The 25,050-nt window shown below is 52.5% G+C and overlaps 1 protein-coding gene across 2 annotated transcripts; it reads left to right on the plus strand.

Annotated features, from left to right (window-relative positions):
- Positions 1-3,424: 3,424 nt before the first annotated feature.
- KAZALD1 (Kazal type serine peptidase inhibitor domain 1) lies at positions 3,425-9,165 on the plus strand. 2 transcript variants are annotated; one of them, XM_045878648.2, is made up of 6 exons: positions 3,425-3,869; positions 4,678-4,803; positions 5,160-5,716; positions 6,800-6,960; positions 7,040-7,187; positions 7,380-9,165. In XM_045878648.2, exons 3-6 carry the CDS (start codon positions 5,212-5,214, stop codon positions 7,472-7,474), a joined length of 909 nt encoding a protein of 302 aa, XP_045734604.1. In that variant the 5' UTR covers positions 3,425-3,869; positions 4,678-4,803; positions 5,160-5,211; the 3' UTR covers positions 7,475-9,165. The 2 variants fall into 2 exon arrangements, with proteins under 2 accessions (XP_045734604.1, XP_064451253.1); XM_064595183.1 differs by having other exon boundaries at positions 3,425-4,803.
- The last annotated feature ends 15,885 nt before the right edge of the window (positions 9,166-25,050 follow it).

Raw genomic sequence — 25,050 nt, forward strand, 5'->3', positions numbered from 1 at the left:
GGGATCAAGCCCCACATCGGGCTCCCTCCCTGCTTGGTGGGAAGCCTGCTTCTCCCTCTCCCACTCCCCCTGCTTGTGTTCCCTCTCTCGCTGTGTCTCTCTCTGTCAAATAAATAAAGTCTTTAAAAAAAAAAAAAAGAATCTTAGGCTCTAAAATATTTACTTAATGGCTAAAATTTAAAAGACTGACAATACCAAGTGTTGACAAGGATGTGGCACAATGGGAGCTCTCATTAATTGCTGGGGACTATAATTGATAGAGTCACTTTGGAAAAATGGTTTGGTAATAACTACTAATGTTGAGAGCATGTATCACAGGAAGGAGCAATTCCATTCCTAGGTGTATTGCAATTTACATAGAGGTCAAAACCAGGTAAAATTAAAATACAGAATTAGAAATGGTTATCTGGGGGAAAAGGAGGGATTAATGGTTGTGATGGGACATGATGGGGGTTTCTGGGAGTTAACAATGTTCTATTTCTTGACCTGGGTGATGATCACATGAGTATTCATTTTATAATAATTAATTGAACTATATCTCTATTTTGTGCACTTTTCTCCTTGTCTGTTATACTTCAAAATGGAAAAAAAAGTTAAAACAAAAAGAGAACAAGAAATGTAGAAAGAGTCTAAATGATTTAAACATCCTTTTCGGGGCACCCAGTTGGCTCAGTCAGTTAAGTGTCTGCCTTTGGCTCAGGTCATGATCCCAGGGTTCTGGGATCGAGCCCCTCATAGGGCTCCCTGCTCAGCAGTGAGTCTGTTTCTCCCTCTTCCTCTCCCCCTCCGCCTGCTTGTTCTCTCTTTCTCTCAAATAAATAAATAAAATCTTAAAAAAATTAACATCCTTTCTAAGTTTATTAATACAAAAAACGGCCAAGTTATCAGGTCAGATGGAGCTACATTCTCCATCTCAAAGGTGGATGGGACACTGGAGGGTGGAGTGGGAGAGTTGACTCTTTGGATATAGGAAAAGTAAAGTAAAGAAATTTTCACCTGATTTTTCTCTGCATGCCTTAAAGCTCATTTAATCTGACTTAATGCCTACAGATATTCCAGACAGCTAGTCTCCTGGGTATTCCAGCTTTCATTTGGTAACATTATTTGTAGCTGAATTATGTTTCTCTTCCCACCTGGCTGGCCCATCTTTCTAAATTTATCTCAACATCCTAATTTACCTATAAAAATAGCCTCTACTTTTTTATTATGGAAAATAATTTTACAAAATAAAGGAATAGTGAGCATTATACACAACCATTTGCCTCATTTCAAATTGTCTTTGGGTGTTTTTTTTTTAAGATTTTATTTATTAATTTAATTTTTTTTGAGAGAGAGCATGAGCCTGGGGGAGAGGTGGGAGGGAGGGGCAGAGGGAAAGGGAGAGGGACAAGCAGACTCCCCGCCAAGCCGGCTAGATCCCAGGGTTCTGAGATTATGACCTGAGCCAAAGTCAGACGCTTAACCGACTGAGCCATCCAGGCACCTCTTAGGGTGTTTATTGATGATATGTATGATAAAGAGTATCCATATATTTCTCCTTTTTACTTAACCTTACCTTTCTATACATATTTTTCACTTTGACTAAGTTCGCCTATAGTAGGTATTTACAAACTATTCCATCTCAATTATCTATGTTGAGCTTTTTTTGACTTAAGTGATTCTAATGTTCACAGGAAGCACAGTTCTTCTGTGTCCATTTCTAATGGGTTGATTTAGACCATTTGTTTCACTTCTGCTTCTTCATCAAAATTGCAACCCCACTATTTTCACCAGCTGTGTCAAAACAGCGTTCATGAAGTGAATGTGTGGTCCTCCCAAGTAATTTTTTTAAAGATTTAATTTTATTTAAATATTTTATTTATTTGACACACAGAGAGAGAGCACAAGCAGGGAGAGCGGCAGGCAGAGTGGGAGGGAGAAGGAGGCTACCTGCAATTCCGGGCTCTATCCCAGGACCCCAGGATCACCACCTGAGCCTGAGCCACCCAGGTGCCCCCTTCCCAAGTAATTTCTTACCAAGTTACTCACTGATCCTTTACACCTTTTTTCATCTTATGCTGTTCATCTGTATAAGGCCCATTTCATTCTGTCATTATATTTAACAATTATTTCATGGGTCAGTGGCTGAAAGAAGGTGAAGATATGATAACCTGTGAACTCCAGCCTATGATCCACAGTGGAAAGCAAACTATATTCTATATCTCATTCTCTCTCCAGTACAAGCATCTACAGTCAAGGGTGGGGAGGAGAAAGAGGCAGGACTATCTGTTCTTCAAGAAATTTTAACTTCACTCTCCTCATCTGAATCTAGTCTCCCTCACCTAGATGCAAAGGATTGCTGCCACCTGGCTTCTCTCCTTGCAGTACTCACATTATCTAAACTAGAGAATCCTTTTCTTGTGGCCCAACAGTCTTGCATGACCCAAACTGAGCCAACATTTTCAAAGTATGAATATGCAAAAATTGTATGGGAATAGATGTTACTGAATGTGTTTTGCAGTCTGAATGGATAGTGTCAGATGATGGGGATTTGGGAACATATCTAGACTTTCAAATTGTCTTCTGCAAAAAATTCCCTTATAAAAATATTTTTACAATATGTGGTATTTTTTTTACATATTTTAAAAATATTTTTATAATATGTGGAACAAATTTTTACTTAAAAGATCTGTATAGTCAACATCTTCGGTGCCTACTGTATGCACGGTCATGTTATTGTCACCAACCGCAAGCCCACCAGAGGGCGCTCGTTCCCCGTCTATCCAGCCTTCAATCAGCGACTCAGAAAACCCAAATTAAACTTGACTTTCACACACAGGAAGTCTTTCATATTTAATCCACAAATATTTACCGAGATTTTACTGTGCTGCCAGGCGCAGGGCCAGGTGCACAAGATACAGTTAAGAGTTAGGCACGATTCCTAATACCAAACACTTAGAGCATAGCAAAGACTGAAAGTAAACAGACGGTACAATAAAGTGGGGTAAGTGAAGAGTTTCTAGGTCTGGGGAGTTTGTTGTTTTAAATCCTGGCTCCAAGTCTTAGAAGCCGGTAACAATTCATTATGAGATGCCCGACGGCTTCCGCCTGGTATACTGGAAGTGATCTCCACCCTCAAGGCATTTTGTAATTCAGAGTCAGAAACATCCTTGAGTGACTCCATTGGTCAGCTCCGCAATTTCATGTTCCTTCCTACCCCGCTCCCCCGTTTTGTTCAGGGCTTCCTGCAGTTCTCTTACAGTTCACTTCTGCTCTAGGTCAACGCTTCAGTTGACCCCAATGCCAAGGACAAGGGATTACCCACAACTATCAGCAATCGCTGGCTCCGCCCACTCCTTTTCCTGTTTGAAACCCGCGGGCCTTTCCTGCTTTGAATTCCTAGACTTCCTGTTCTGATTCTCGCGACAGTCGCGAGATCTCGCGTGAAGTTCGCTCCCTGTCCTTGAGTCTTGGAGGCCAGGGGGACTGTGTGTATCTGCTTTCGCCCACCTCGTCAGAGTTCCCCCGGCCAGGAGTGACGTGCACGCGGCTAGGGGACCCCTAAGTGAAAGGGCTTGGCAGAGTTCAGGTCCGGAGGGAGAGTCCTGGACCGCATCCGGGAGTTTCGACTCTCCAGCCCTCCAATACGCATGCGGAGCCGATCCCCCTGGGCGGTCTGGAGGCCGTCGCCCGCCCTCAACTTCGCGACTGGTCAGGAGGCCCAGGTCCAGGCCGCTAGGCCGGGGGCCAGGTCCTTCTAGGACGAAACTGACTAAATACCGTCACCTCCCCGGCTGCAAAGCTCAGTTTCCGCCCCCTGCAAACTGGACTGCAACGCGGCTTCTGTAAGCCGCTTGGGGCAGGCTAGGGCGGGGCCTGGCAGACCCCCGGTAAGGCGGGCGGGCGGGCCTCCGGGAATGCTCTCCTCCCCGCCCCCAAACCAAAGTGCCACGGTGGCGCTGGTGGCGGCCGCGAGACCCAATGCCTCCGGCCCTGCCGGCCTTGCAAATGTAACCCGTAATCCCAACCCGGAGCGAGGTCGGCGGGGGAGGCGTCCCGCCCACCTCTCCCTGCGGCTGCTGGTCAGCTGGGACCTCTATAATCACTCGGCTCACCCGCTCACCCGCGGGCTGAAGCACCTGCCGGATGTGGGGAGGGAGGAGGAGGCCAGTTGTGGGGTGGCAGATGTAAGCGCCAAGTCTCTGGTCAGCGTCTTGGTAGGGAAGCTGGGTGGACAAGTCTGCAGTAGCCCCGGGGAAGCCGGCCCTGGGCTGCGGGGAGACTACGTTGGTTGGCCCTGCCCTCCAGGAGCACCCGGCTTGGCACCAGAGCTCTTACCGCCTCCCCATTATGCAGCTGCTCTGGCAGAGCCCAGGGACTGTAAAGTCCGATGGAACAAGACCTCGACCTTCACTCAACTCTTCCAGCTTCCCAGCCACCCCCATATCCCCTACTCCCAACCCCCATCCCACCCTGTCCCTTGTCTTCTCCCAGCCTCGGTGCCCGGTTACGGCTTCTCACTTCTCACTTCTCACTGTGACTTTGGCCCAGCCAGGGGAAGTGGCTCAGGAGGGTCCCGCGCGGCTGCATAAAATTGGCAGCTTCAGAACTGGAGGGAGGGGGTTGTGTGCGACGTCGAGAGGCGGGGAGAGGGGCGGAGGAGTTGCTCTCTGAGTCCAAGTCCGTGGGCTCTCTCAGAGATCCTCAAGCCGGAGCAGAGGTGGCTGGCAGGCCCAGCCGATTGTTGGCCTCTGTTTTCTTTCCACCGCCTGCTTCTTCCGACCGGAGACATAGCTGCTCTGAAGGGCTTAGTCCTGACACTAGGTGAGCACTCTGGGCCCCAGGGCATTACTTCTTCCCCATTCCCACCCTTGTTAACAGCTCCTTAGTTCTGGGGCCATCAATTCTCATCCACCTCTAGGGCAGGAAGCTTCAGAGTGGGATGGTATGTGGTGCTGCGGCTGGTTGTGTGTGTGTGTGTTGGTCTTGAGCTTTATTACCCTTCTCATCTCTCCCCCACCCCAGAAACACAGTCCAATCAATAACTGGATGACTCCTAGAGAGTCACCATGCCTCTGTGTTGAGGGCGTCAGGGGAGGGGGCAGTGCTCGGGTCAGACTTTGGTACGAGGAGCAATGAGGTTGCTTCTGACCTCCCGTCCTGGCTTCCCTCCCCGGCAGGGTGCCACGATCGCGCTGATGCCCGGAGTGCTCGCAGGGCTTCCAGCTAACCATGCCACAGCCGCCCGCCGCTGCCCTGGCGCTGCCCTCGCTGCTGCTGCTGCTGCTGGTGCGGACGCCGCCTCCGACAGGCGCGCCGCGGTCCCCAGGCCCCGATTACCTGCGGCGCGGCTGGCTGCGGCTGCTGGCGGAGGGCGAGGGCTGCGCTCCCTGCCGGCCAGAAGAGTGCGCCGAGCCGTGGGGCTGCCTGGCCGGCCGGGTGCGCGACGCGTGCGGCTGCTGTTGGGAGTGCGCCAACCTCGAGGGCCAGCTCTGCGACCTGGACCCCAGCGCGCACTTCTACGGGCGCTGCGGCGAGCAGCTTGAGTGCCGGTTGGACGCGGGCGGCGACCTGAGCCGCGGAGAGGTGCCGGAGCCTCTGTGTGCCTGCCGCTCGCAGCGCCCGGTCTGCGGATCGGACGGCCGCACCTACGCGCAGATCTGCCGCCTCCAGGAGGCGGCCCGCGCTCGGCCCGACGCCAACCTCACGGTGGCGCACCCGGGGCCCTGCGAATCGGGTACGCACGGCCCGCCCTACCCCCGGCACTTGGGGCACTCGAGGCACCCGAGGCATTGCTCCCCGACCTCCGACTGGATTGGTCTCTGGCCGGCGGAGAGAAAAAGATGAGGCCGGGGAGTCCTCGAGTCCAATATAAGAGCCCGCTCTCGCTGCTGGTCCGCAGAGACCGGCGTCGCAAGGCGCGGGTCTGAGCTCTGTCGGCAAGCTGTGTGCCCCGAGGCGCGTGAAAGCTCCAGACCCGGCTGGCAGGGACCAACCCTCTGAGGGAGCAGGCACAGAGCCAATGATTGGTCTCAAAACTGAGAGAGCGGAGAGACTCCCGGACTTTGCCCAGACCGCTGGAGCCCAGGCAGTGAGACTTGGCTTCCAGAGAGATGCAATCGGGTTTCTCTTGGGCGGTTTGGGATTCGATTCGTAGAGCAAGCTGTTAGCCCAGTCTCCCCACCTCCCTTCTGTTTCTTCCGTGCCTCAGGATTCGTGAAGGAGGGGGCTCTTCCAGCCCCTCCCTCCCATCCCAGGGGTCTGAGGGCCATTCAGGCCTCAGGTTTCCTTTGGCAGCATTAGTCACTTTCACTTCCTGAGCCCCTTTGAGGGATTTGGCCTGGCTGGGGCTGCCAGGAAAACAAACACCGATGGGGTCCCAACACTCTACCCCACAACTGCCGGCTTTCTGCCCGCTGCCCAGATCTGGTTTCAGGTTCTCTGGGGGAGGGCTGCTCTTCGGGTCCTTGGCAACTGGACCTGGTTAGGAAGAGGGGAGGGTAGGGGGAGGTGTTGGTTACAAGTATAGCAGGATAGGGGCCTAGAGGGTGGAATGAGGACAGGGGAGCTATGAGGGATGGAGTGTGGCTGCCAAGCTGTGGCATCTGTCTGCATGTACCTCGCCACTTCTGTTTGTACCGTGTGTGTACCTGTACCTACATTTATATGTACCCGTGTGTACCTGTCATGTGTATGGATGTGCATACACCTCCGCGTTGATTGTCTTTCCCCACAAACACATCCATGATGGTTCATATATGGGCTGCTTGTGGGGCCGGATGTACCACCCCGTCCTCAGGCCTCCCACCTCCGTCCCCAGAGCCCCAGATCGTGTTGCACCCCTATGACATTTGGAACGTGACGGGGCAGGACGTGATCTTTGGCTGTGAGGTGTTTGCCTACCCCATGGCATCCATCGAGTGGAGGAAGGACGGCTTGGACATTCAGCTACCAGGGGATGATCCCCACATCTCAGTGCAGGTAGGAGAGAGGAGAGGCCTCCTTTGGGCAGCCCAGGGTCCCCCTAGAAGGACCCTGCTGACCCCTCCTCTGGCTCTAGTTCAGGGGTGGACCCCAGAGGTTTGAGGTGACAGGCTGGCTGCAGATCCAGGCTGTGCGTCCCAGCGATGAAGGTATCTACCGCTGCCTGGCCCGCAATGCTCTGGGCCAGGTCGAGGCCCCAGCTAGCCTGACAGTGCTCACACCAGGTAAGGGTGAACCCTGGACTCTGGGGACCTGTGTGTGTGTGGGGGGGACTGGTGGTGGAGTGAGGCCCTTGAATGTGTGTCCATGTGCGTATGTGCATGTGGGTGCACAGACAAGTATGGCTTTCTCCCAGCCTAGGGGGACTGACAGCCCCTCTTTCCTTTTCTCTCTCCTTTACCCACATGTGTTTGCAGACCAGCTGAACTCCACAGGCATCCCGCAGCTGCCATCCCTGCATCTGGTTCCTGAGGAGGAGGCTGAGAGTGAAGAGGGCGAGGATTACTACTAGGTCTGCAGCCCTGGCCTATGGGGGTGGGTGAGTGGGGATAGTAGTCATCCCTGCTCTTGAAAAGACCTAAAAGGGGGAGCAGGGCCCTTTCATTGCTTTAATGCCCTTAATAGGAGAGACGTGGTGGTAAGTAGGGAGACAAAAGTTGGTAGAGGGTAAGGAGAGAGGCAGAGGCTAGGGGAAGTGGGAAGCAAAGGGGCCCATGGAGGAGATGCCCTGGCTGGGACAGTCTCCAACGTGGAGCAACCAGGCAGAAGACAGCAGCTGCCTGCTGGACCCTAGGCTGGGTGGGAGTGTGCGGGGGTGGGGGTGAGGGGGTGGAGTGCAGAGCAGACACAAAGAGGCGGCTGGGATCCTCCACTTTCCTGCCAGTCTTCCCTCCAGCCCTGCTCAGCCAGTCTTCCGATCTACCCTTTGCCACAACTCCTGCTGTGATTTTTCTAGTCCCTCACCTTTGCCTAGCCTCAGTTTACCCTCCTCGAAGCTCACCTAGAAATTCCTCCACTCACCTAAGTTCCAGTTGTACTTACTAACTGCAGTCCTCTTTGCTGTTGGCATTTGTTGTCTGGAAAAACATAATGGAGCATGGTTTAGGTCAGTGCAGTAAGATGGGCATTTGGTCATGTCTAACTTCTGTCCTTCTGAAAAATTTGAGGCCAGGACTGTTTTTTATATTGGACAGTTCCTAGAACAGGACTAGGCACAGTTGGTATGCAATAAAGATTTCTGAACAAACAGACACAGATGCACAGGTGGTTCATGCAGGTGTGCACATGAAGACCACATTTCCCTGGGAGGCTTTCCATGGTAGAAGGGCATTGGTTTCCAGAAGCTGTAGGTCCTGCCCCTAAGCACATGCCTGCCAGATGTACGGAGAGGAAGTTTGAGCTGGGGCCTACCCTGCCCTTTAGGGAGGAAGTCTGAAGCCATCTGTTTGGAGGGAGGGTATTCTCCCGGTCTGCACTCCATCGGGGCTGGACTAGAGTTAGATTGCCTGCCCCTGCAGGTGGGGAACCAGGTCGGTGTGGGTAGGGTCCCAGTGTAAAAGCACAAACTGGATGAAGGAGGGGAGAAGCTTGGCCACGAGTATGGGCTGCACCCTAGGATTCCCTTAGGAATCCACCCATTTTCTTGCTGAACCCAAAGTCAGGTAAGCCTGTTTCCTTATCTGCCAACTGTGAGTTGTCCTCTCTGGCTGGGGGTCACTGCCGGAGCTGCAGTTCCTGGCTCCCCACACCTCTCTCCACGCTCGCTGTACCTAGCCTACTGGGTGAAGCCCAGTGTTTATTGACTGAGTGAAGCAGAAAATGAAAACTTAAGTTCGGGAGGCCAAGATCTTGTGTGTGGATGGCGACAGTCTCCTACGCGGAGACCGCCCAGAGTCTGGCGCCACGGCAGGAGAGATTGCAGTTGGCTCAGTTGTCTGAGCTTGTCCTCTGGGGCCCAAGGCAGGGAGCCCCGGCTCTTGGGAGGGGAGTGGTCCGGAATCCCCACCCGAGGGCTTGGCCGCCTCTCCCGCGGGACCGTAGGGCTCCTCCAGAGGCTAAGCCAGAGGACAGCTCTGGTTGACTAGTCCTGTCTAGAGCCCGGCGGCCCCAAGACCTGCGCTCGGCAGCTGGAGCGGGTTCGATACTTGGGGTGAATTCCAAGACGACCGCGGAAGCGGAGTAGGGATGTGAGCGGTGTGCCAGGGATTGGGGGGGGGGGGGGCGGTCGTGTTTTTGGCGTCCGGACCAAAAGGCGGTCTACTTCGCACTGGAAGAGGGAACGTGGTATGGGTTGTTCGACCCTGGCTAGTTCTTCGCCAGGGACTCCCGCCCAGCTGTGCTCGAAGGCGCCCCCTGACGGGTCTATTGATAGTACCGTGCCCACCTGCAGCGTAGAGGCTCCACCCGACCCAAGGAGGGTCACACGCACCCCCGGGAGTCCGGACTCCTTGATCGCTTTTGCAGACTTTGTAGAGTATTCGAGTGCCGGCTCCTTACAGCCTCAGTTTCCCCCTCCTGGCCCTGCTGGTTCCGGCCCCACAGCCTGGAATAGAAGGAATCCCCGCTGCTTCACACCCCGCCCCCTCCCCGCCTCTGCTCGGCAGACGGGCTTTAATAACGTCGCTGGAAAGTGACACGCGATTTATTATTAAAGTAATGCGGGGACGGGAAAGGTTTAATAAACGCGCTGCGAAGCCGAGGATTATTCACCGCAAATAAATGAGAGCGCGGGCGGCGTTTTAATAAATAATTTCCCGCTGCTCCCGGGGGAAGAGAGGGGAAGGGGAGGGGAAGCTGAGCCGCTACCAGAACTCCCGGCCTCGCCTCCCCACGGGTTTTCAAGCTTTCCCTGCGTCTTTCGTTCGAGGCTGCTCACACCCGAAATGTGAGGTTTCAGGAGAGCTGACTCGGAGTGGCCTAGGCAGGGAGGCGGGAGGACCTCTGTCCCATCCCCCTTCCCCCAGCTCCGGGGTTTTAAGTGGTTTGCTTAAGATGAGCAAATGCCCTTCCTTTCGACTCCGAACCAGAGATCGGGAGTCTACACTGTACTGGTGCAAGAGGGGTTAACAGGGACCAGCCCCTCCCTAGCCGAGGGTACTAGGTCCCAGGGTCCGGCCATTCCCTCCGCTTTTGGCTGACCCCAGCTCGCCGTCCAGGGCAGGATGTCGGGAGTACGCCGGGGTTGGGGGGCTGTGTCCAGGTGTGTACGAATGACCCTGACTCCCTCCTCCGCCTTCGTGGGGAATCGGACTGCTTATTACTAGGAAGGCTCCTAGTAAAGGTCCTTGAGCCGCGCTGTTCTGAATCGAGAGAGTCTGGGTGAAGCCCAACTCTTGGCTCACTGATAAACATGGGTGGATTTGAGGGCTGAGCAGAACTGGGGCCCGGAGGGGGGAGTCCGCCCCTCCAACAGAAGCCTGGAGGCCCGAGAGGATGAGCCCGATTTGGGAGGGGGCCGAGATTGCAGATTTTGGGAACCAAGGACACGCCCACCGCCCTGCTGGGTAGGGGAATGAGAGGGAAGCTCCTGGGCTACACCGGCTCCGCAAGTTTTGTGCCTCGGCGGAAAGGGGCGACAGCTCTGGCGTCACCCCTGGCAAAGCTTGGGAGTACGGGAAGTGGCAAAAGAGTGCCATCTGGTGGATATTTCTAGTTGTGGCAGCCAGGCCTGGGCCAGGGGGCCTTAAGACAGTTAAATTGGAAAATTTTGAGTAAAAAGATGCTTCCGTTTATATTCATTTATGTATGTGAATGTGCACATGTATGTGTAGTATATATGTGATATCTCTGTGTAACATGTGTAATATCAATATGTTCATAGTAATGTGCATGTACTTACATGCGTTGTATACGCGGTATGTGTACATGTGTGTATATACATAACAACATATGTTATACATGTGGATTATCTAAAAGCATATGTGTGTGTGGATAACCACGTAGACACATATATGTGCATAAGCATTGTAGAGATGACGTATAGTTATATATGTATATAACTGTATGTATACATTTACTTGCAAGTATGTGTTCCATTATGTGCCCTTCTTTCAACAAATATTTGTCATGTGCCAACATTGTTGTAGGAACTGGAGATACATCACAGAAAAACACATTGTCCCTGACCTTACAGAGCTTACATTCTGTTGTAACGTGTGCATGTGAATGTACATATACTTAGAATAATTATATATGTGTGTGTGTACAGGATTATGTACACATGTATGTGTAACTCTTTCTACACATGTGAGGGGCAGACAGGCTTAAACCCTCCTCTGGTGGACTTGGAGATTCCTTGAGCTCTTTTTTGCTCAAAAGTTCAGGTCCCGTCACTTAGGACTCTATTCTAAGTGTGCAGGCATCTTAAGGCAGAGAGAAAGAGGCTGGAGACATAGGCTGATTACCTTCTGGGATGTATTTTGGTCACTTCTTCAGCCCTCTGAATGACTAGATTCTTTCTAAACGGGTGAACATCTATGGAAATCCACAGGGTAATGAGATGTTAATGTTACTCTCACATCTCAATGCAAAGCATCTTGGGAGGCAAGGATGATGGTTGGGATGAGTGGGAATGGGGTCTGGGAAGCTAGGGGTAGGAATGAGTTCTCTGAGGGCAGTGGTGGGGGCATGTAGAGACTAGGAGGGATCTGGTCTGGAAGGTAGTGGTAGGAGCTCTGGGAGTCAGTTGTGGATAATGGAGGGTGGTTTGAGGACTCTGGGAGGGATGGGCTGGTAGATAGAGAGAGAGGGGGCCCAGGGGGAGGAATGAGGTCAGCATCAGGGATGGTACAGAGATAGAGGCTCTGGTGGCAGTCTCGGGATAGAACCTGGAGGCCAGCTCAGATGGAGTCATCCCTGCCTTTCTCTCCAACCCCCTTCTCCATGCTGGGGCCCCTGTGTTCTTTCATCTTCTCTCTGCTCAGGCTGGGTCCCAGATGTGCTGGTGGCAGAGGAGAACAGTATAGGCTCCAGGGCGTGGCCTGGCTCAGGTGACTCACTGGTAGGCGAGGTGAGGCCCGGCTCCCAACACCACTGTACCATGAAGCCTCATCCCAGCCACCTGGGCCACTGCCCGCCCCGTTGCCATTACCAGCTTTCAGTTTGGGCTCAGCGCAGGGGGTTCAAATAAGGGTGAGGCCTGGACCTGGAAAAGGTCACAGACTCCCTCTCCCCACATACACCCACACATTCCTGGGACTGAATTAGGAAAGGTGCTTCTGAATGATTTCTTCCTTCCTTCCCTCCTTTGCTAGATGTTTTCCAGATGCAGTCAAGACCAGAAGTCTTCAGGTACCATCCTCAGCCTTGGTCTGTGGCCACACCTCATTCCTGACTAGTTCACCCTAAAACCAGGATTTCTGTCCCTTCATTGCCTCTCTTCCCTTCTTGCAGTCTCTCTTTTCTTCCCAGGGCTGAAGGCTTAGATCCCTAGGCTGTGTCCCCACTGGTCAGAGGAGTGGAGGAGGGGCTGAAGACATGGGTTGGCTCTTGGCCTGGATTTTTTATTTGTTTGTTTTGTTTTTTGACATCTTCTCTGCCATGTGAGTGACTGAAGGCTCTCCAAACAGGGCAAACAGTTAGGAAAGCCAGTTTGGGTGACAAATGCTACTCCACAATCAAATCTCACCTGTCCCTTGGTGGGTAGCGCCTTGGGAGGCAGCACGGGCTTGAGGGTGCTGAAGTGGGGTCTGGAGGTCCCTGGGAGAAGAGACAGAGTCTTTGTGAGAAGTGACGGGGTCTCCCAGGATGAGAGTTGAGGACCTAGGGACAAATATTTCCTACCTCCCACCCCCACTCCCATCCCAGATCACTGAAGCAGGGCTGAAGAAAGCCCCACAGGCCTCCTGAACTCAGCTGGCCCTGCAGGGACCCAGGTTCTAAGTCTGGCTCCCCCATTCCCCCTGCCCCTCCCCCACAGTGTGAACTGGTGTCAGAAGGGTTTAAGTTCTGGAGGTACTGGTGGGGGGTCTCAGGGGCAGTGGTCTCTGAAGGCCAATGATAGGTCTTTGGGGGCAGAACTAGGGTTCGGAGGTCAAGGACAGCCTGGCCAGGGCACATCACTGACATTCAAACCTGTACTGAATTTCAGTTCTATGGCTTTCTAAGTGCATACCCTGGGTGATTTTCTTGGCTTCCCTTCTTCTGTGTCTTCCTCTGAAAAATAATATAAAACTTCCTCTGTAGGGGTTGTGATGACAGTAGAGATCTTATAAGCAATGTATCTGGAACACAAAAGGTGTTCAATAAATGGTTATTTTTCTACTATTGTTTCTGGGCAGGTAAGCTGCATGGAGATGGGGGTGGGGTACCTAGTACTGAGCATTCTGCTGAAGTGTGTGTTGGAGGATGGGGTGATCGCAGTCTTGGTGCCTGCCTGGAGGAGGCCTTAGGAATTGGGCCTTTGGAGGAGGGAAAAGGCTAAGGCAGGGTGGGGATGGGTAGGAACTGGGCTTCCAGAGAACTTGGCAGTCTTCACCCTCACCCTCAGCCCTCCTCAGGGAGCCCCTGTCACAGCCCAGGGCTCTAGCTCCGTGCTTGCAGGGAGGGGCATCCCCCAAACTCACCTCCATCCATCTCTTTTATCTGGGTTGCTGAAGGGCTGGAGCTCCAATGGGGCCTCTGATGGGGAACAGATACAGACCAGGCGGAAGCAGCCGGAACTGTGCTGAGCTGGAGCTGAGGACCAGGCCAGGGGGTCAGTGAAGACAGATAAAGCTCAGAGCAGCTGGGGACTCAGGGGACCTGTGGGGAGGGGCAGGCTATGTCCTGGGAGGAAGCAAGGGCCGGAAGCTTCTGATGGGGACCAGTGTCCATCAAGGAATTCAAATGTCCAGACAAGGCCTTTCATGACTCTTTGGGAGGAGGAAAGGAACAGAGCTTCCTCCCCTAGGCATGGCTGCAGGAAGGCCCGGGTGCCTGCCAGGAATGAGGGTTGGTCTCAGGGTGAACCTGAGCCTGAGAACAGGGGAGCCTCAAGTTCCTGGCCAAAGGCAGGGCTTCTGGGGGCTGCCTTACCTTTAAAGTGGAGATGGGAAAAGGGTTGGTAGACTATTCTGTGGTTTTAGTTCCTGTTTTAATTAACTTTGAAGGGCTTGGGGCCTCCCTGAACACCAGGGAGAGGAGCAGAGCAGACGTTTATTTTCCTCTTTCCCCCTTTAAAGACAATTTTATTAAATCACTTTGTTTTCATTCTGGCTTGAACATGGCGCATTTAAGTGGAAAAGTAATTATTTTACCTCGTTTGCTTATGGAGAGAAGAGAGTCAGGAAAGGGAAGGATGCCAGCGAGGGAAGAGACGGGCAGCTTCAGGCCAGCACGCATGCGCACGCGTGCACACAGACGCAATCGTGCTCACGTTCGCACCAACAGCAATGTCTACACACATCCCCTCACACAGGCACACATTGTGTACCCAGGGAAAGACAAGCCTTGTCCACACCCTCCTGGACATAGACACCTCAGCACTTGCAAGCACACATCACACCGTCCTGAAGACCTCCTTCCCCACAGCCATGCCTGCAGGCCAAAGCTCTCCATCCAGGCACAAACATTCACAACACATTGTGCCCACAGTACAAGCACCCTTGCAGATACCTGCAGACGCCCCTTAAGCATTGCGGTTTTGTGTGTGCATACACACACACACACACACACACCCCATATTCAGGTCCTTCCGAGCCTATGGAGTTACATCATCGCAAGTACACACAAGTTCAAACACACAACTCTTATTCTCAAACACCAAGCACACCCTGACCAGGACGCTGGGAACAGACTTGGGTGAAGGGCGGACATTGTCATGGAGAAGGTGAAGGAGTCCTGGAAGTCTCCCCCTCTTTGGGGCTCCTGAGCCCCCAAATCTACCCATCCCCCAGGCCACCCCACAAGTCCCTTTCTCTGCACCTGTAGTGATCTTGGGATGACTGCTTGTGGCCTTGATTCTGCAGCCTCTGGGACAGAGAGAGCTACTCCCTGCCTCCCTTCCGCTTCCCCTTCCCCCTCAGATGGCCCTTGCAGGGCCAGAGAAGGCCAACAGGTCTCCGGGGGGCGCGGCGAACGGGCTGGGACCCAGGTTCTAACCCTGGCTTCCCCAACTCGCCCCGCCCCGCCTGGCTGTGTGGATCGGCGTTGGAGGGGTTAAAACTTCGGTAGCGCGCCCCCCCTCCACTCCCACCCCTGGCTGGTACATGGAGGGCCGGCTCTGTACCTGTACTTTGTCTTCATCTGTCACCCCTTCTGACAGTCAGATACATCTTGGGGGGTGGGGCATGGGGGCGGGGGAGCAATAATTAACCTCTCCCGCCTCATACCCCAAATGCCTCCTTCTTGGCCTGGCTGCATTGGGGTCTGCGGGAGGGAAAGAGGGAGGGAAGGGAGGAGATGGAGAGGGGTGAAGGGAGAAAGCGGGAGAGGATTGAGAGGGAAGAGAGCTGAGAGGAAAGACCCTGACATTTTTATTGCCCTGCCAACCTCTTTTCCACACCCTTCTTTCCACTTTCTCTTCCCGGGGAATGGTGGGCATTTGGGAGAGACCATTAGAAGAATGGGAGAGAGCCTAGTGTGCTCACCGACTCACCGCTCCCCCTTGTGTCCTCGAGTTCAGGCCCCTCGGGAAGCTCTGGGTGGAGGGGATCTGGGGCACAGTGGTGTGGGGAGGGAGATTCCTCTGTCTGCTAGTTTAGCACGGAGACCGGAGACCGAGACTGGGAGGATGAGAGGGCTTTGGGCCATGTAGCCCTGGGTGTGGCCAGGCTGATATTTCACATTTATGGCAAATGGCTAGAGCTTATGTTAAGGATTAATTTTTGTTCTAATTAGTGAAGGGGGAGGGTCTTGTGTTATTCCTGGAGAGACAAGTGACTCCAATGCCAAGGGACCCTGGATTAAAAGCTCTCCAGATTTGGGGTGGGAGACAGAGGACGCTTCTTAAAAGTAAAAACAAAAAAAATCAAAAGCCTTAGGGTGGGGTGGCTGGAATCAGAGCTTAGATAAACAGAAGACAAATTTGTCTTGGGCTAGGTCCTCCCATGAAGCAGGTGGGACTCAGGGTCAAGCAAGAGTTGTCTGCAGCCAAGGAGATGAATTTGGATGTGGAGTATTCCCAGACAGACTGCTGTGCATCCGAGGTGTCCCCAGGAAGGAGCTGGGAAACAGTCAACAGTCAGGACCAGAAGGAGAGGTGTTGCTGTCACTGCTGGGCCTGCTGGGGGTGTAGAGAGACAGGGCCCTGCCTGTCCCCCGGGCAGCCTGAGGGCCAGGGGAATCTAGCTTTTTCCATCTCTTTGAGAAGTTGTTAGTCAAATCTGTCATCTACAGTGTCTGAGAAATAGGACCTTTTCTCTAAAGTCTCTGACAGAACTGTGGACACGGCATTGTCCACGAGTCAGGATCCCTGGTTCTCATCCCGGTTCTGCCAACAGAACCAGTTTTAGCTAGCTGCATGATGGAAGATAAGGCATTTAACCTCTCTGGACCTCGCAGCTTGCTCATTTATAAAGTGGGGGCGGGGAGGACGGATGAGATAAACTATAGATACTGCCCATCCTGATGTCTCGTGATCTTCTAAGACCTGAGGACCATTAACAGGCTCAGACGCGCTCCCACGTCCCTTACACATGCTCCCTCCTGCCCCTGAGCAGCATATAGGCAGCCCCAAAGGTGCTCACTAGCTGGCCTGCTCACTTGCTCTCCTTCCCTCTCCGCCTCCCAGCCCTCCTTGCATCCCTGTGCATCCCTGGACTCCCAATCATCTATAAAATTTGCTGTGGTTGGAAAGGAGCCTGGGGCCAGGGCACCCAAACAGAAAAGCTGACTCTGTGTGTTTCTGTTAAAAGGAAAAGAAGAAAGCCTAGCAGAGCTGGAGAGTGGAGCACTAAGGCGGAAAGCTAGCACTGGAAAAGACTTGCCAAATGGGGAGAGGGAGCATTGGAAACAGAAGAGAGCCAGGAAAGGTGAAGAGAGAGATATAAGGCTCAGCTCAGCTGCAGGGGACTCATGTGGAGAGTGAGGAGTGAAACGTGCTGACAGCCTTGTCAGGAAATCACCTCCAAGCATCCCACACCCTAGTCTGTCAGTTCCATCTCCCCAGGGGAGGAGCCCCTGTGAGTCACTGCTGCCATTTGTCCCTTGGATTTCACCCCCACCCCCCAAACACACAGCCCTCCTCCAAGAGGAAATTAATTCCTGGCTATTATTTTCTTCACCTGGGGAAGTGCTGGGCATTTTGGCTGCATGAGGGGAGAGGAGAGAAGCAGGAAGCCAGGGCCGCCTGGGCTGGGGCCACCTGGGCTGGGGCCACCTGGTGGGGGGTGCTGGGTCATCCAGAGCCATGTGGTGCCTCTGATTGAGCTGGTCTTCTAGGCAAGTGTGGCACTGAAGAAAGAAGTGGGCTTTTCTCTAACAGCATGGGGCCTGGAACAGCAGTAGGTCACCTAGGACACATCAGGGGCCCTGGAAGAAAGCTGGGCTCTTGTTTAAACTCAGTCCTGCTGAGGGGGAGGCTTGGAGTTTGGAGGGAATGGTTAGGCAGCCTCACGTGTGGAGTGCAGAGTCTGTCTCTCTCAGCCTTGGAGGTCAGAAATGAGTTCCACTTTCCCCAGGCACACTCTGGCCTTGCCTTCTTTCTCCTAGCTCCCTTTCTGTGGGTACAGTCCTCATGTTCCAGCCCCAATCCCGGCTCTCTCCCCCAGAGCTTCCCCCATCACCTTCATAAGGTACCTCCTCCTCTGTCTTTAAGAGTCCTTTTTATTGTTTTTATTTTTAAAATGTAATACATGAATATATGATTATAGGAATTTCAAACAATCGAGAAATGTGTAGAGTAAGAAGGAAAAACCCCTCTTCCCTCTTTCCCTCTAATCCTACCCTCTTCTCTATAAGTTACTGCTCTTAACAATTTGGTGTGTATTCTTCCAGGTCTTTTATATATTCACCACATACATTCAGTCAAACAGACACGTGCACAAATTAGGTTTAAAAACAATTATTACATAGATTTATCATGCCATACTACTATTTTATTTGTTTTTTTCACTAGAGATATTTTCCAGGCCAGCATATAAGGATATACCTGAATGCATATAGATATATTTTACATGGTACTCCATAATAGATTTAACCAATTCCTTATTGGTGGGCCTTTATGTTATTCCCAAGTTTGTCTCTTACAAACAGTGCCACAGTGAGCCTCCTTAAATATATGTCATCTTGCACAAGAATGAGTATTTCTGAGATTCAGATTTCTAAAAATGACATTACTGGGTCCAAAGACACTCACTGTATATCTAACTTGGACTTTTCTTTCAAGCTTGAAACCCACATTTCCAAGCAAGGGCCTATGGATGCTTGGAAGACAGTGATCTGCTGGTAATTTCCAGGTAAATGTCTCCAAACACTTCGAACTCAGTAAGTCCAATTCCAAGCTCATTATCCCCTCCCTTCCATCCTGCCACTCTGCCTCCCAGACTGCTTGCTTGGTCAGCACCACCCGGTACATCCTGTTGCCCAAGGGCCACACCATGGGTCATCTTTGACCAAGGCGTCTGTGTGTCCAGATTTGCCCAGGATTGTCCAGTGTATGTCTACTATCCTAGTAAAATGATTAATAGTACTCTTTTCATGCTCAAAACCATTCTGGATTAGACAAATTATATGGCCATGCTATCCCTCCTCATCTCTGATTCCTGTTCAGCCCATCAGCAATTCCCACCAATGTCATTAGGCTTGAGGGACAGCAGGCTCCCACACTAGCCTCCCTGCTCTGCATTTCTCCTCCCTTCAACTCCTCCTTCCATTTCTCTGCCACTCTTGTCTAGGTAGGCAACGACTTTTGTCATATTACTTTCCTGCTTCCCATTGCCTACAAGACTGGGTCCACTGGAGACCCATCGTAATGCCATAGTTGACCGAAGCACATACTCCCATCCCCACAGGTCAGGAATCCGTGTCACGATATCTGAGGAAGGGCTAGTAATCAGGCACCGGAAAAACTGTTCCATGCCCCCCTGAATCTGCATGAGCTGGCCTGGCAAGAGGAAGACAAATTAATAACTGGTGAAGAAAAAAGATTCGGTGTGATATGAATGAATCCTGGCAAGTGGCTTGGTGTCTCTCTGAATTTAGATCTGGGGTTGTCTGCAGAGAGAGATCCCTTGGGCAACACTCTCCCTTCCACCCCGATCATGCTTTCTCCCCCTGCTCACCTGCTTTTTCCCCTGGTTCCACAAAAATTCCAACCAGTTCTCCCCCATTCCTTGTTCCAGGGCTGGAGTCTTCAGGGACACCTTTTCATGTTTGGCTGTTTCTGGTTGGCTCTCATCCAGCTGCTGCCTGCCTGCCACACTCCATGCCAACACTGAGCGGTATGGTACATGATCAAAGATCACAGGAACACCCAGTCCTTGGGTGAGAGGGATGGTGGCCACATAGAGCCCATTATATGTATATGTGGTATTGTTAGAGTTGGCCTTCAAGCCACTTCAAGCCACATTCTGGGGGGAGCTATTCTAAGGAAACTGCAGGGTGGGATTGGTCAGCCCTCCCTATTCCTCCCCCACCACACTAACCCCCACCCACCTGAGTCTTCATGATAAGGCTCCAGAGTTCTTCACCAAAACTAAGGGCACCTGCAGCCTTTCCACTCCCTTCCCTGGCATCCCCTCCCCTCAGTCAGATGTTGCCAAATGGATGGTGAGCTTGGATGGGTCCTGGTGGCCAAATTCCAAACAAAGGGGGAGGCATCCTGGCCCCCTGCCAGTGTTCTGTCCATGGTGATTTGGCAGGAAAGCGCCAGCTGCATATTTCTGCACATCTGTTGATGCCTCTGGCTTGTTATTTATTCTCTGCCTTTCATGGGCAGGAGAGCCAGAGCACACCTCGACTCTTCCCAAGTTAGATTAACCAGGAAAGAAGGCTGGGACACTCAGTCACTGCAATTGCTGATGTTCACTGAAGGGTATGCCTTCTCTAGCAGCTGCTGCTACTTTTCATAGAGACACAGAGGAGAGCAGCAAAGGGGAAGGGAGGAGGAGGGAGAGGGTGAGAGGGGAGGAGAGATGAGGGAGGGCTGTGGAGTTAGAGTTGTAGCTATGCTGGGGGTGCTTAAATCTGGTCGGCCAATCCCTGACCCCACTGGAGATGGGGAGAGTTGGCCAGCCATTCTTTGAAACACAATCACTCTGACCTTCCTTCCTGCTAGACACCATGTTTCAGCGTGTGTGTGTGTTCTTGTATGGTGTGGGTGAGCATCAGTCCTGGGGATAAATAAGGCTTGTAACAGAGGCCACAGAGGCTAGGCTTCTTGAGATGCTTAAATAACTTTTCTTGAGAGATTCCTGGGGTGAAGTACTTGGTGGTGAAGAACCAGAGCCAGGCTCTGTCCCTGGGATTAAGAAGGAGAAGGAATGAGGAGAGGAGGAGGAGGGAGAGAGGGAGGGAGAGAGGAAGGGGAGGAGGAGGAAAAGGAAGGAGTGTTAAAGAATGGAGAAACATGTTCAGCAGGGAGGAAAGAGGGATGGGTGGAGGAGCCTGGAAGTTTGGAGATCCTTGGCACAGGTGCTATCCTTGGTCCTGACTGACAGGACTAGCCCAGAGTCCCTGACCCAGATAGGCCTCCAAACTCCCTACAACTTTCTTTGAAGGACACTGGATGATTTTGGAGTAGAAAGAAAGATCTGGAGCCTCATCTGGTGAGAACTGAGCGCACAGGTCTGACTTCTCCCACTATTACCCCATCTCCCTCTCCTGCCTTTTTCAAAGCAACTCCCGGTCCAGTCAATGCTCCTTGCAGGGGACAGATAGGTGTGGGCCCAGAGAAGCCTGGGCAGGGCTCCTGGGTAAGAGTGCAGGCATCTGAGCTCTGGGACCCTTGGCCTGAGTGGGGGAAAGTGGGGGTGCCATAGGGTGGGGAGTGCTGGATTTAAAGCAACTAGACCCTGCCGAATTCTGGACAGACATTTTGCTTCTACTTTCCCTCTGCTCCTTTACAAAACCCAAATACCAACATCATTTTTTCCCTCCTTCAAAAAAATTACACGTAACGAGCTGTTCATAGGCAGTACTTGCACAGATGGGGGTTTAATCAGCTGGAGTCTAAGCGCTCGGGCATTCCAGCCTGATCCAATTCCCATCGGTTCATTAGGGGAAATAGTCATCACCCAGAGATTACAACAGGGCCAAAACTCTGAATGGATTCTAAAGAGCTGTCGGCGGAGCAGTAACTGTCCCGCCCAAGGCAGGAGGCCAGACTGTGCAGAGGGTGCCTGGCAGTCCCTGGCCATGCTCTGAGACCCTGGTCCTCTGAGGCTACTTCACAGTTTTTGTTTTTGTTTTTGTTTTTGAGAATCACTGTTCACAGGCCTTGGTGCCAGGCACTGAGGGGAAAGATAGAATGGAGATATCAACTGCCTTTGGGAATCCCTGTTTAGAGGGGAGATACGTGGACCCCTGCTTGGAGGGAACTCCCAGTTTAATGGGGGAGAAATGGCCTCCACCTTCTAGACTGCTCTCTGAAGAGTGCTAAGTTAGGAGTGACAGACATCTTTGTCCTAAAATCTCTAGGAAGAGGAAAGAAACTGCCTCCTTGTGAAGGCACAGGGAGGAGCATGTCTCCTACCAGTTCCTGCAGCAAATCAGAAACAGAAGTTGGGTGTAGAAGGCAAGCTGTGGACTCCAGACCAGGGGACGTCATTACTTTCCTTCTACCATGGGGGGGAGGGGGTGGGGACTGGGACAAGTGAAGCCAGGGAGACAGGTAAGGGACATCTCCAAGGTTGCCTTCTCCCAAACAGATGGGACCCTCCCTGGTGTCAAGTGACTTTCACCTTCTGGTGTTGAGAATCTTCAATATTTCCCTGGAGTACCTGCCCACATCCTCATGTGAAGTTTGGGAAACCTGTTTGTTTATCACCACTGGCTTTCCTGGTGCCCCCTGTCTATCTGCCATTTTGGTCTCATCCATTCCCAGTAGTGTTGAAGGTTGTCTTGCGTTACATGGCACAAACTCATCCCAGGTTGAGTCTGACCCAAGGGCAAGGCATTCAAGGGCTAGACTTTGGTCTCAAAGCCTGCCGTGCTTCCTGTCACCTTCAATCCTAGACATGGTCCTGTGGGCTGAGGAGAACCTGTCACCTGCATCGCCTGTGTCCTCTATTCTTCTGCTCACCCGGCCCAGGACAGAAGGAGGGGAGAGAGAGAATGGAGCATGTGGCCCACCCTCCTCTAGGGGTGAAGGAGAGCTTCCTGGAGGAAGTACACTGAAGCGGAGAGCTGAAGGGTGAGGGGAAAATGCCCAAGTGTGGGGCAGGATGGGGACTGTCATCCTGGTTGGCCCCTTCTGCTCCTTGCACCACTTTTCTCCCAGACTTGTGGGACAGCTTCTTGGCCTAATGCCCTTCTGTGCGGTCTCTGTAAGTCCTCCTCCACCAGCCACACCCTGCCCAGTGTCCAGCTTCCCCAGAGACTCCCCAACTCTGAGATTACACCAGGACACTTTCCTCCAAGGTTTCAGTTGAAAGACTTTGGACTCGGAGGAGAAGATTCTAGAGGGATCTGGGTATTCCTCAAATGGAGCAACCAAGAAGGCCCATGGCACTGCTGCTCCCAGGCCCATGTCCACGGGAGGGACTCAGAGACCTGGGACGGAGCACTGGGGGCTGACAGGGATGAGATCCATGTAAGGGAGGAACAAGCAGCCGAGCCACAGGGACACTTGAGAGTTATAGGGTGTGGGGATCCACAGATACCTCCCCATTCGGGCACAGATGTAACCCACTCAGGACTTGAGACCTGGAGCCACATCCTGCTGCTGAATGGGAAGTGGTCATCTAGTCAGGCGCCTAGCTTCACACTTTGTTTTCGCACTTCCTAGCGATGGCATCCTGGGCCAGCCGCTGTTGTGTATCTGGCTCCAGCTTCTTCGTCTCTAGAAGTCGGTCAGGTTGAGAACGCAGGACAGAGATTTATTACAAGGCAATTGGCTGATGTGATTGTGGGGGCTGGCAGCCCAGGTTCTCGATGCTCTGACTCCTTCTAAGGAGGTGGGCCAGAGAGAGGAGAGTGTGGATGTATTATAATACACATGTATTGTATGCAGGAGATTTATTTCAAGGAATTGGCTTATGCAGCTCTGGAGGTCAGCTAGGCAAGTACAAAATCTGTAGGTCGGGCAGTCAGGTGGGAAAGAGAAAAGCTCAGGAACAAGCTGGAGCCCGGGGCACTGGCAAGGCCGTCCACAGCCCATCAGGAAGGGCAGTCTGGCGAGGGGAGAGCAATCGGAGACCGTGTTTCTGTTTGCAGTGTCCTGTGTCAGGGAGAATGTGTCCCTCTCAAGCATTCACCTGCTCAGGTCAGGCTCACCAGGGATACTCTCCCTAGTTTAAGGTCGACTAATTAGGGAATGTAATTACATCTTCCAAATCCCCTTTCAGCGGCCCTAGATGAGTGTTTCTTGAATAACCAGGGGAGGGTGTGTGTTTCCTACGAAGTGGTGGCTGCCTCCCTCCCATCCCCATAGCTCAGCCTAGCCTGGTTGGAGCGTCCAAGAAAATCGTGCGGCAAAAATGATTTTTATGAAGATTAACTGTTAGGTACTCTTTGGGAAAGTTCCCGATGGCTAGGACTCTCTCCGTGTGCGTTCATTGAACTGACCTACCAGGAATTTACACACTGAGGAGTTGAGGCTCCGCTTCTCTTAACAAAGGGAGGCTGAGGAGGCTCCGGCCTTCACTGTCTTTGGTCAGAAGGGAGGGCATCTCTGTGGGGCTCCTGAGGTTTGTGGAGACAGTGCAGCCTGGGGAGGACCTCAAGGTCAACCAGGGCTCCGGAGATGCCCAGCCCCGGCTGTTGGGGCCACCATAGAGCCACAGCAGCTGGTGATGGTGACGGCCCTCAGTGACCAGTGGGGCTGCAGCAGGTAATTACCGGGCAGAAGCTGGGAACTGACAGGGTAATTATTAGCTTCTAATTGCAGGGCAAACCCAGGCCGAGATCCTTCTCTCTAAAGCAGAGGGCATTACTATTTGCATAGCAATTAATTACTTTGGGAGCTACGGAATTTAATTACCCACTAGTCCACAGGAGCCAATAATTAAATTACTCTCAGAAACAGGGTATTTATTTCCCAGTTAGGCTGAGCAGGTAGCTCCCACCTTGGGTGGGAGCCTGGGTGGTGACCCCTGAACTGATGATTGGCGCTTGGCCTGAGCAGGCAGAGAGGCAAGGTGAGTGGCCCAGGAGTGAGTGCCCACCTGAGGGGCAGACGGATACCCGACATGCACAGATGCGCCCTCGTGGGGCACACTCAGAGCTGGGGCCTGGCGCTTGGACGCGGTAGCCAAGGGAGCTGGGCAGGTGCACGCGTATGGAATCATGCATGGAGCAAGAAGGGCAAAGAGGGCGCCTGGGTGGCTCAGTCGGTTGAGTGACTGCCTTCGGCTCAGGTCATGATCCTGGAGTCCCTGGATCGAGTCCCGCATCGGGCTCCCTGCTCGGCAGGGAGTCTGCTTCTCCCTCTGGCCCTCCCCCCTCTCATGCTCTATCTCATTCTCTCTCTCAAATAAATAAATAAATAAATCTTAAAAAAAAAAAAAAAAAAAAGGAAGGGCAAAGAGACCAAATAGGACACCTGAGCTCGGTCGTTTTGCCACAGTTGCTTGGTCTAACTAGTGTCAAAATGTAAAAATGTATTTTGAGGAACACGTACTGGGGTCAACAGACTGATTCTGAGTCTGTCCTGGAATCTCTTTTCATCCTCGATGCCTCTCAGGGCTGAGTTGGGGACAGAGTGGGGCTTAAGGAGGGATTGAAGAGTGCCTGTTTTGAACATTACTTGATAATAAAATTTCAGAAAGTTTAATGTTCCTGCATCAAAATGGCCATGTCAAAATGTCATATACTCCTGAGAGATGGGGGCCTCTGGAATCTTCCAAATAGAGAGGGACCCCTTGGTCCCCCAGAGCTGCGTTTGATCCAGCCCTTACTTCTCCCTCGTCATAGAAAGCAAAGTGGAGCCGGGGTCATGGAGGTGAGAAAGAGCTGAGGGAAGGGGGATGCCACCGAGGGGGTGTCTGGGTCAACTTGACCAGTGACTGG

This window comes from Mirounga angustirostris, unplaced genomic scaffold (assembly GCF_029215605.1).
Source record: "Mirounga angustirostris isolate CCGP_5_RB_7025 unplaced genomic scaffold, mMirAng1.0.hap1 SCAF_6, whole genome shotgun sequence".
NCBI classification, from domain to species: domain Eukaryota; kingdom Metazoa; phylum Chordata; class Mammalia; order Carnivora; family Phocidae; genus Mirounga; species Mirounga angustirostris.

Coding starts and splice junctions, on each gene's coding strand:
- KAZALD1 (XM_064595183.1), top strand. CDS start 5,212: ATGCCACAGCCGCCCGCCGCTGCCCTGGCGCTGCCCTCGCTGCTGCTG. Junction 5,717..6,799: donor CCCGGGGCCCTGCGAATCGG/GTACGCACGGCC, acceptor CTCCGTCCCCAG/AGCCCCAGATCGTGTTGCAC. Junction 6,961..7,039: donor ATCCCCACATCTCAGTGCAG/GTAGGAGAGAGG, acceptor CTCTGGCTCTAG/TTCAGGGGTGGACCCCAGAG.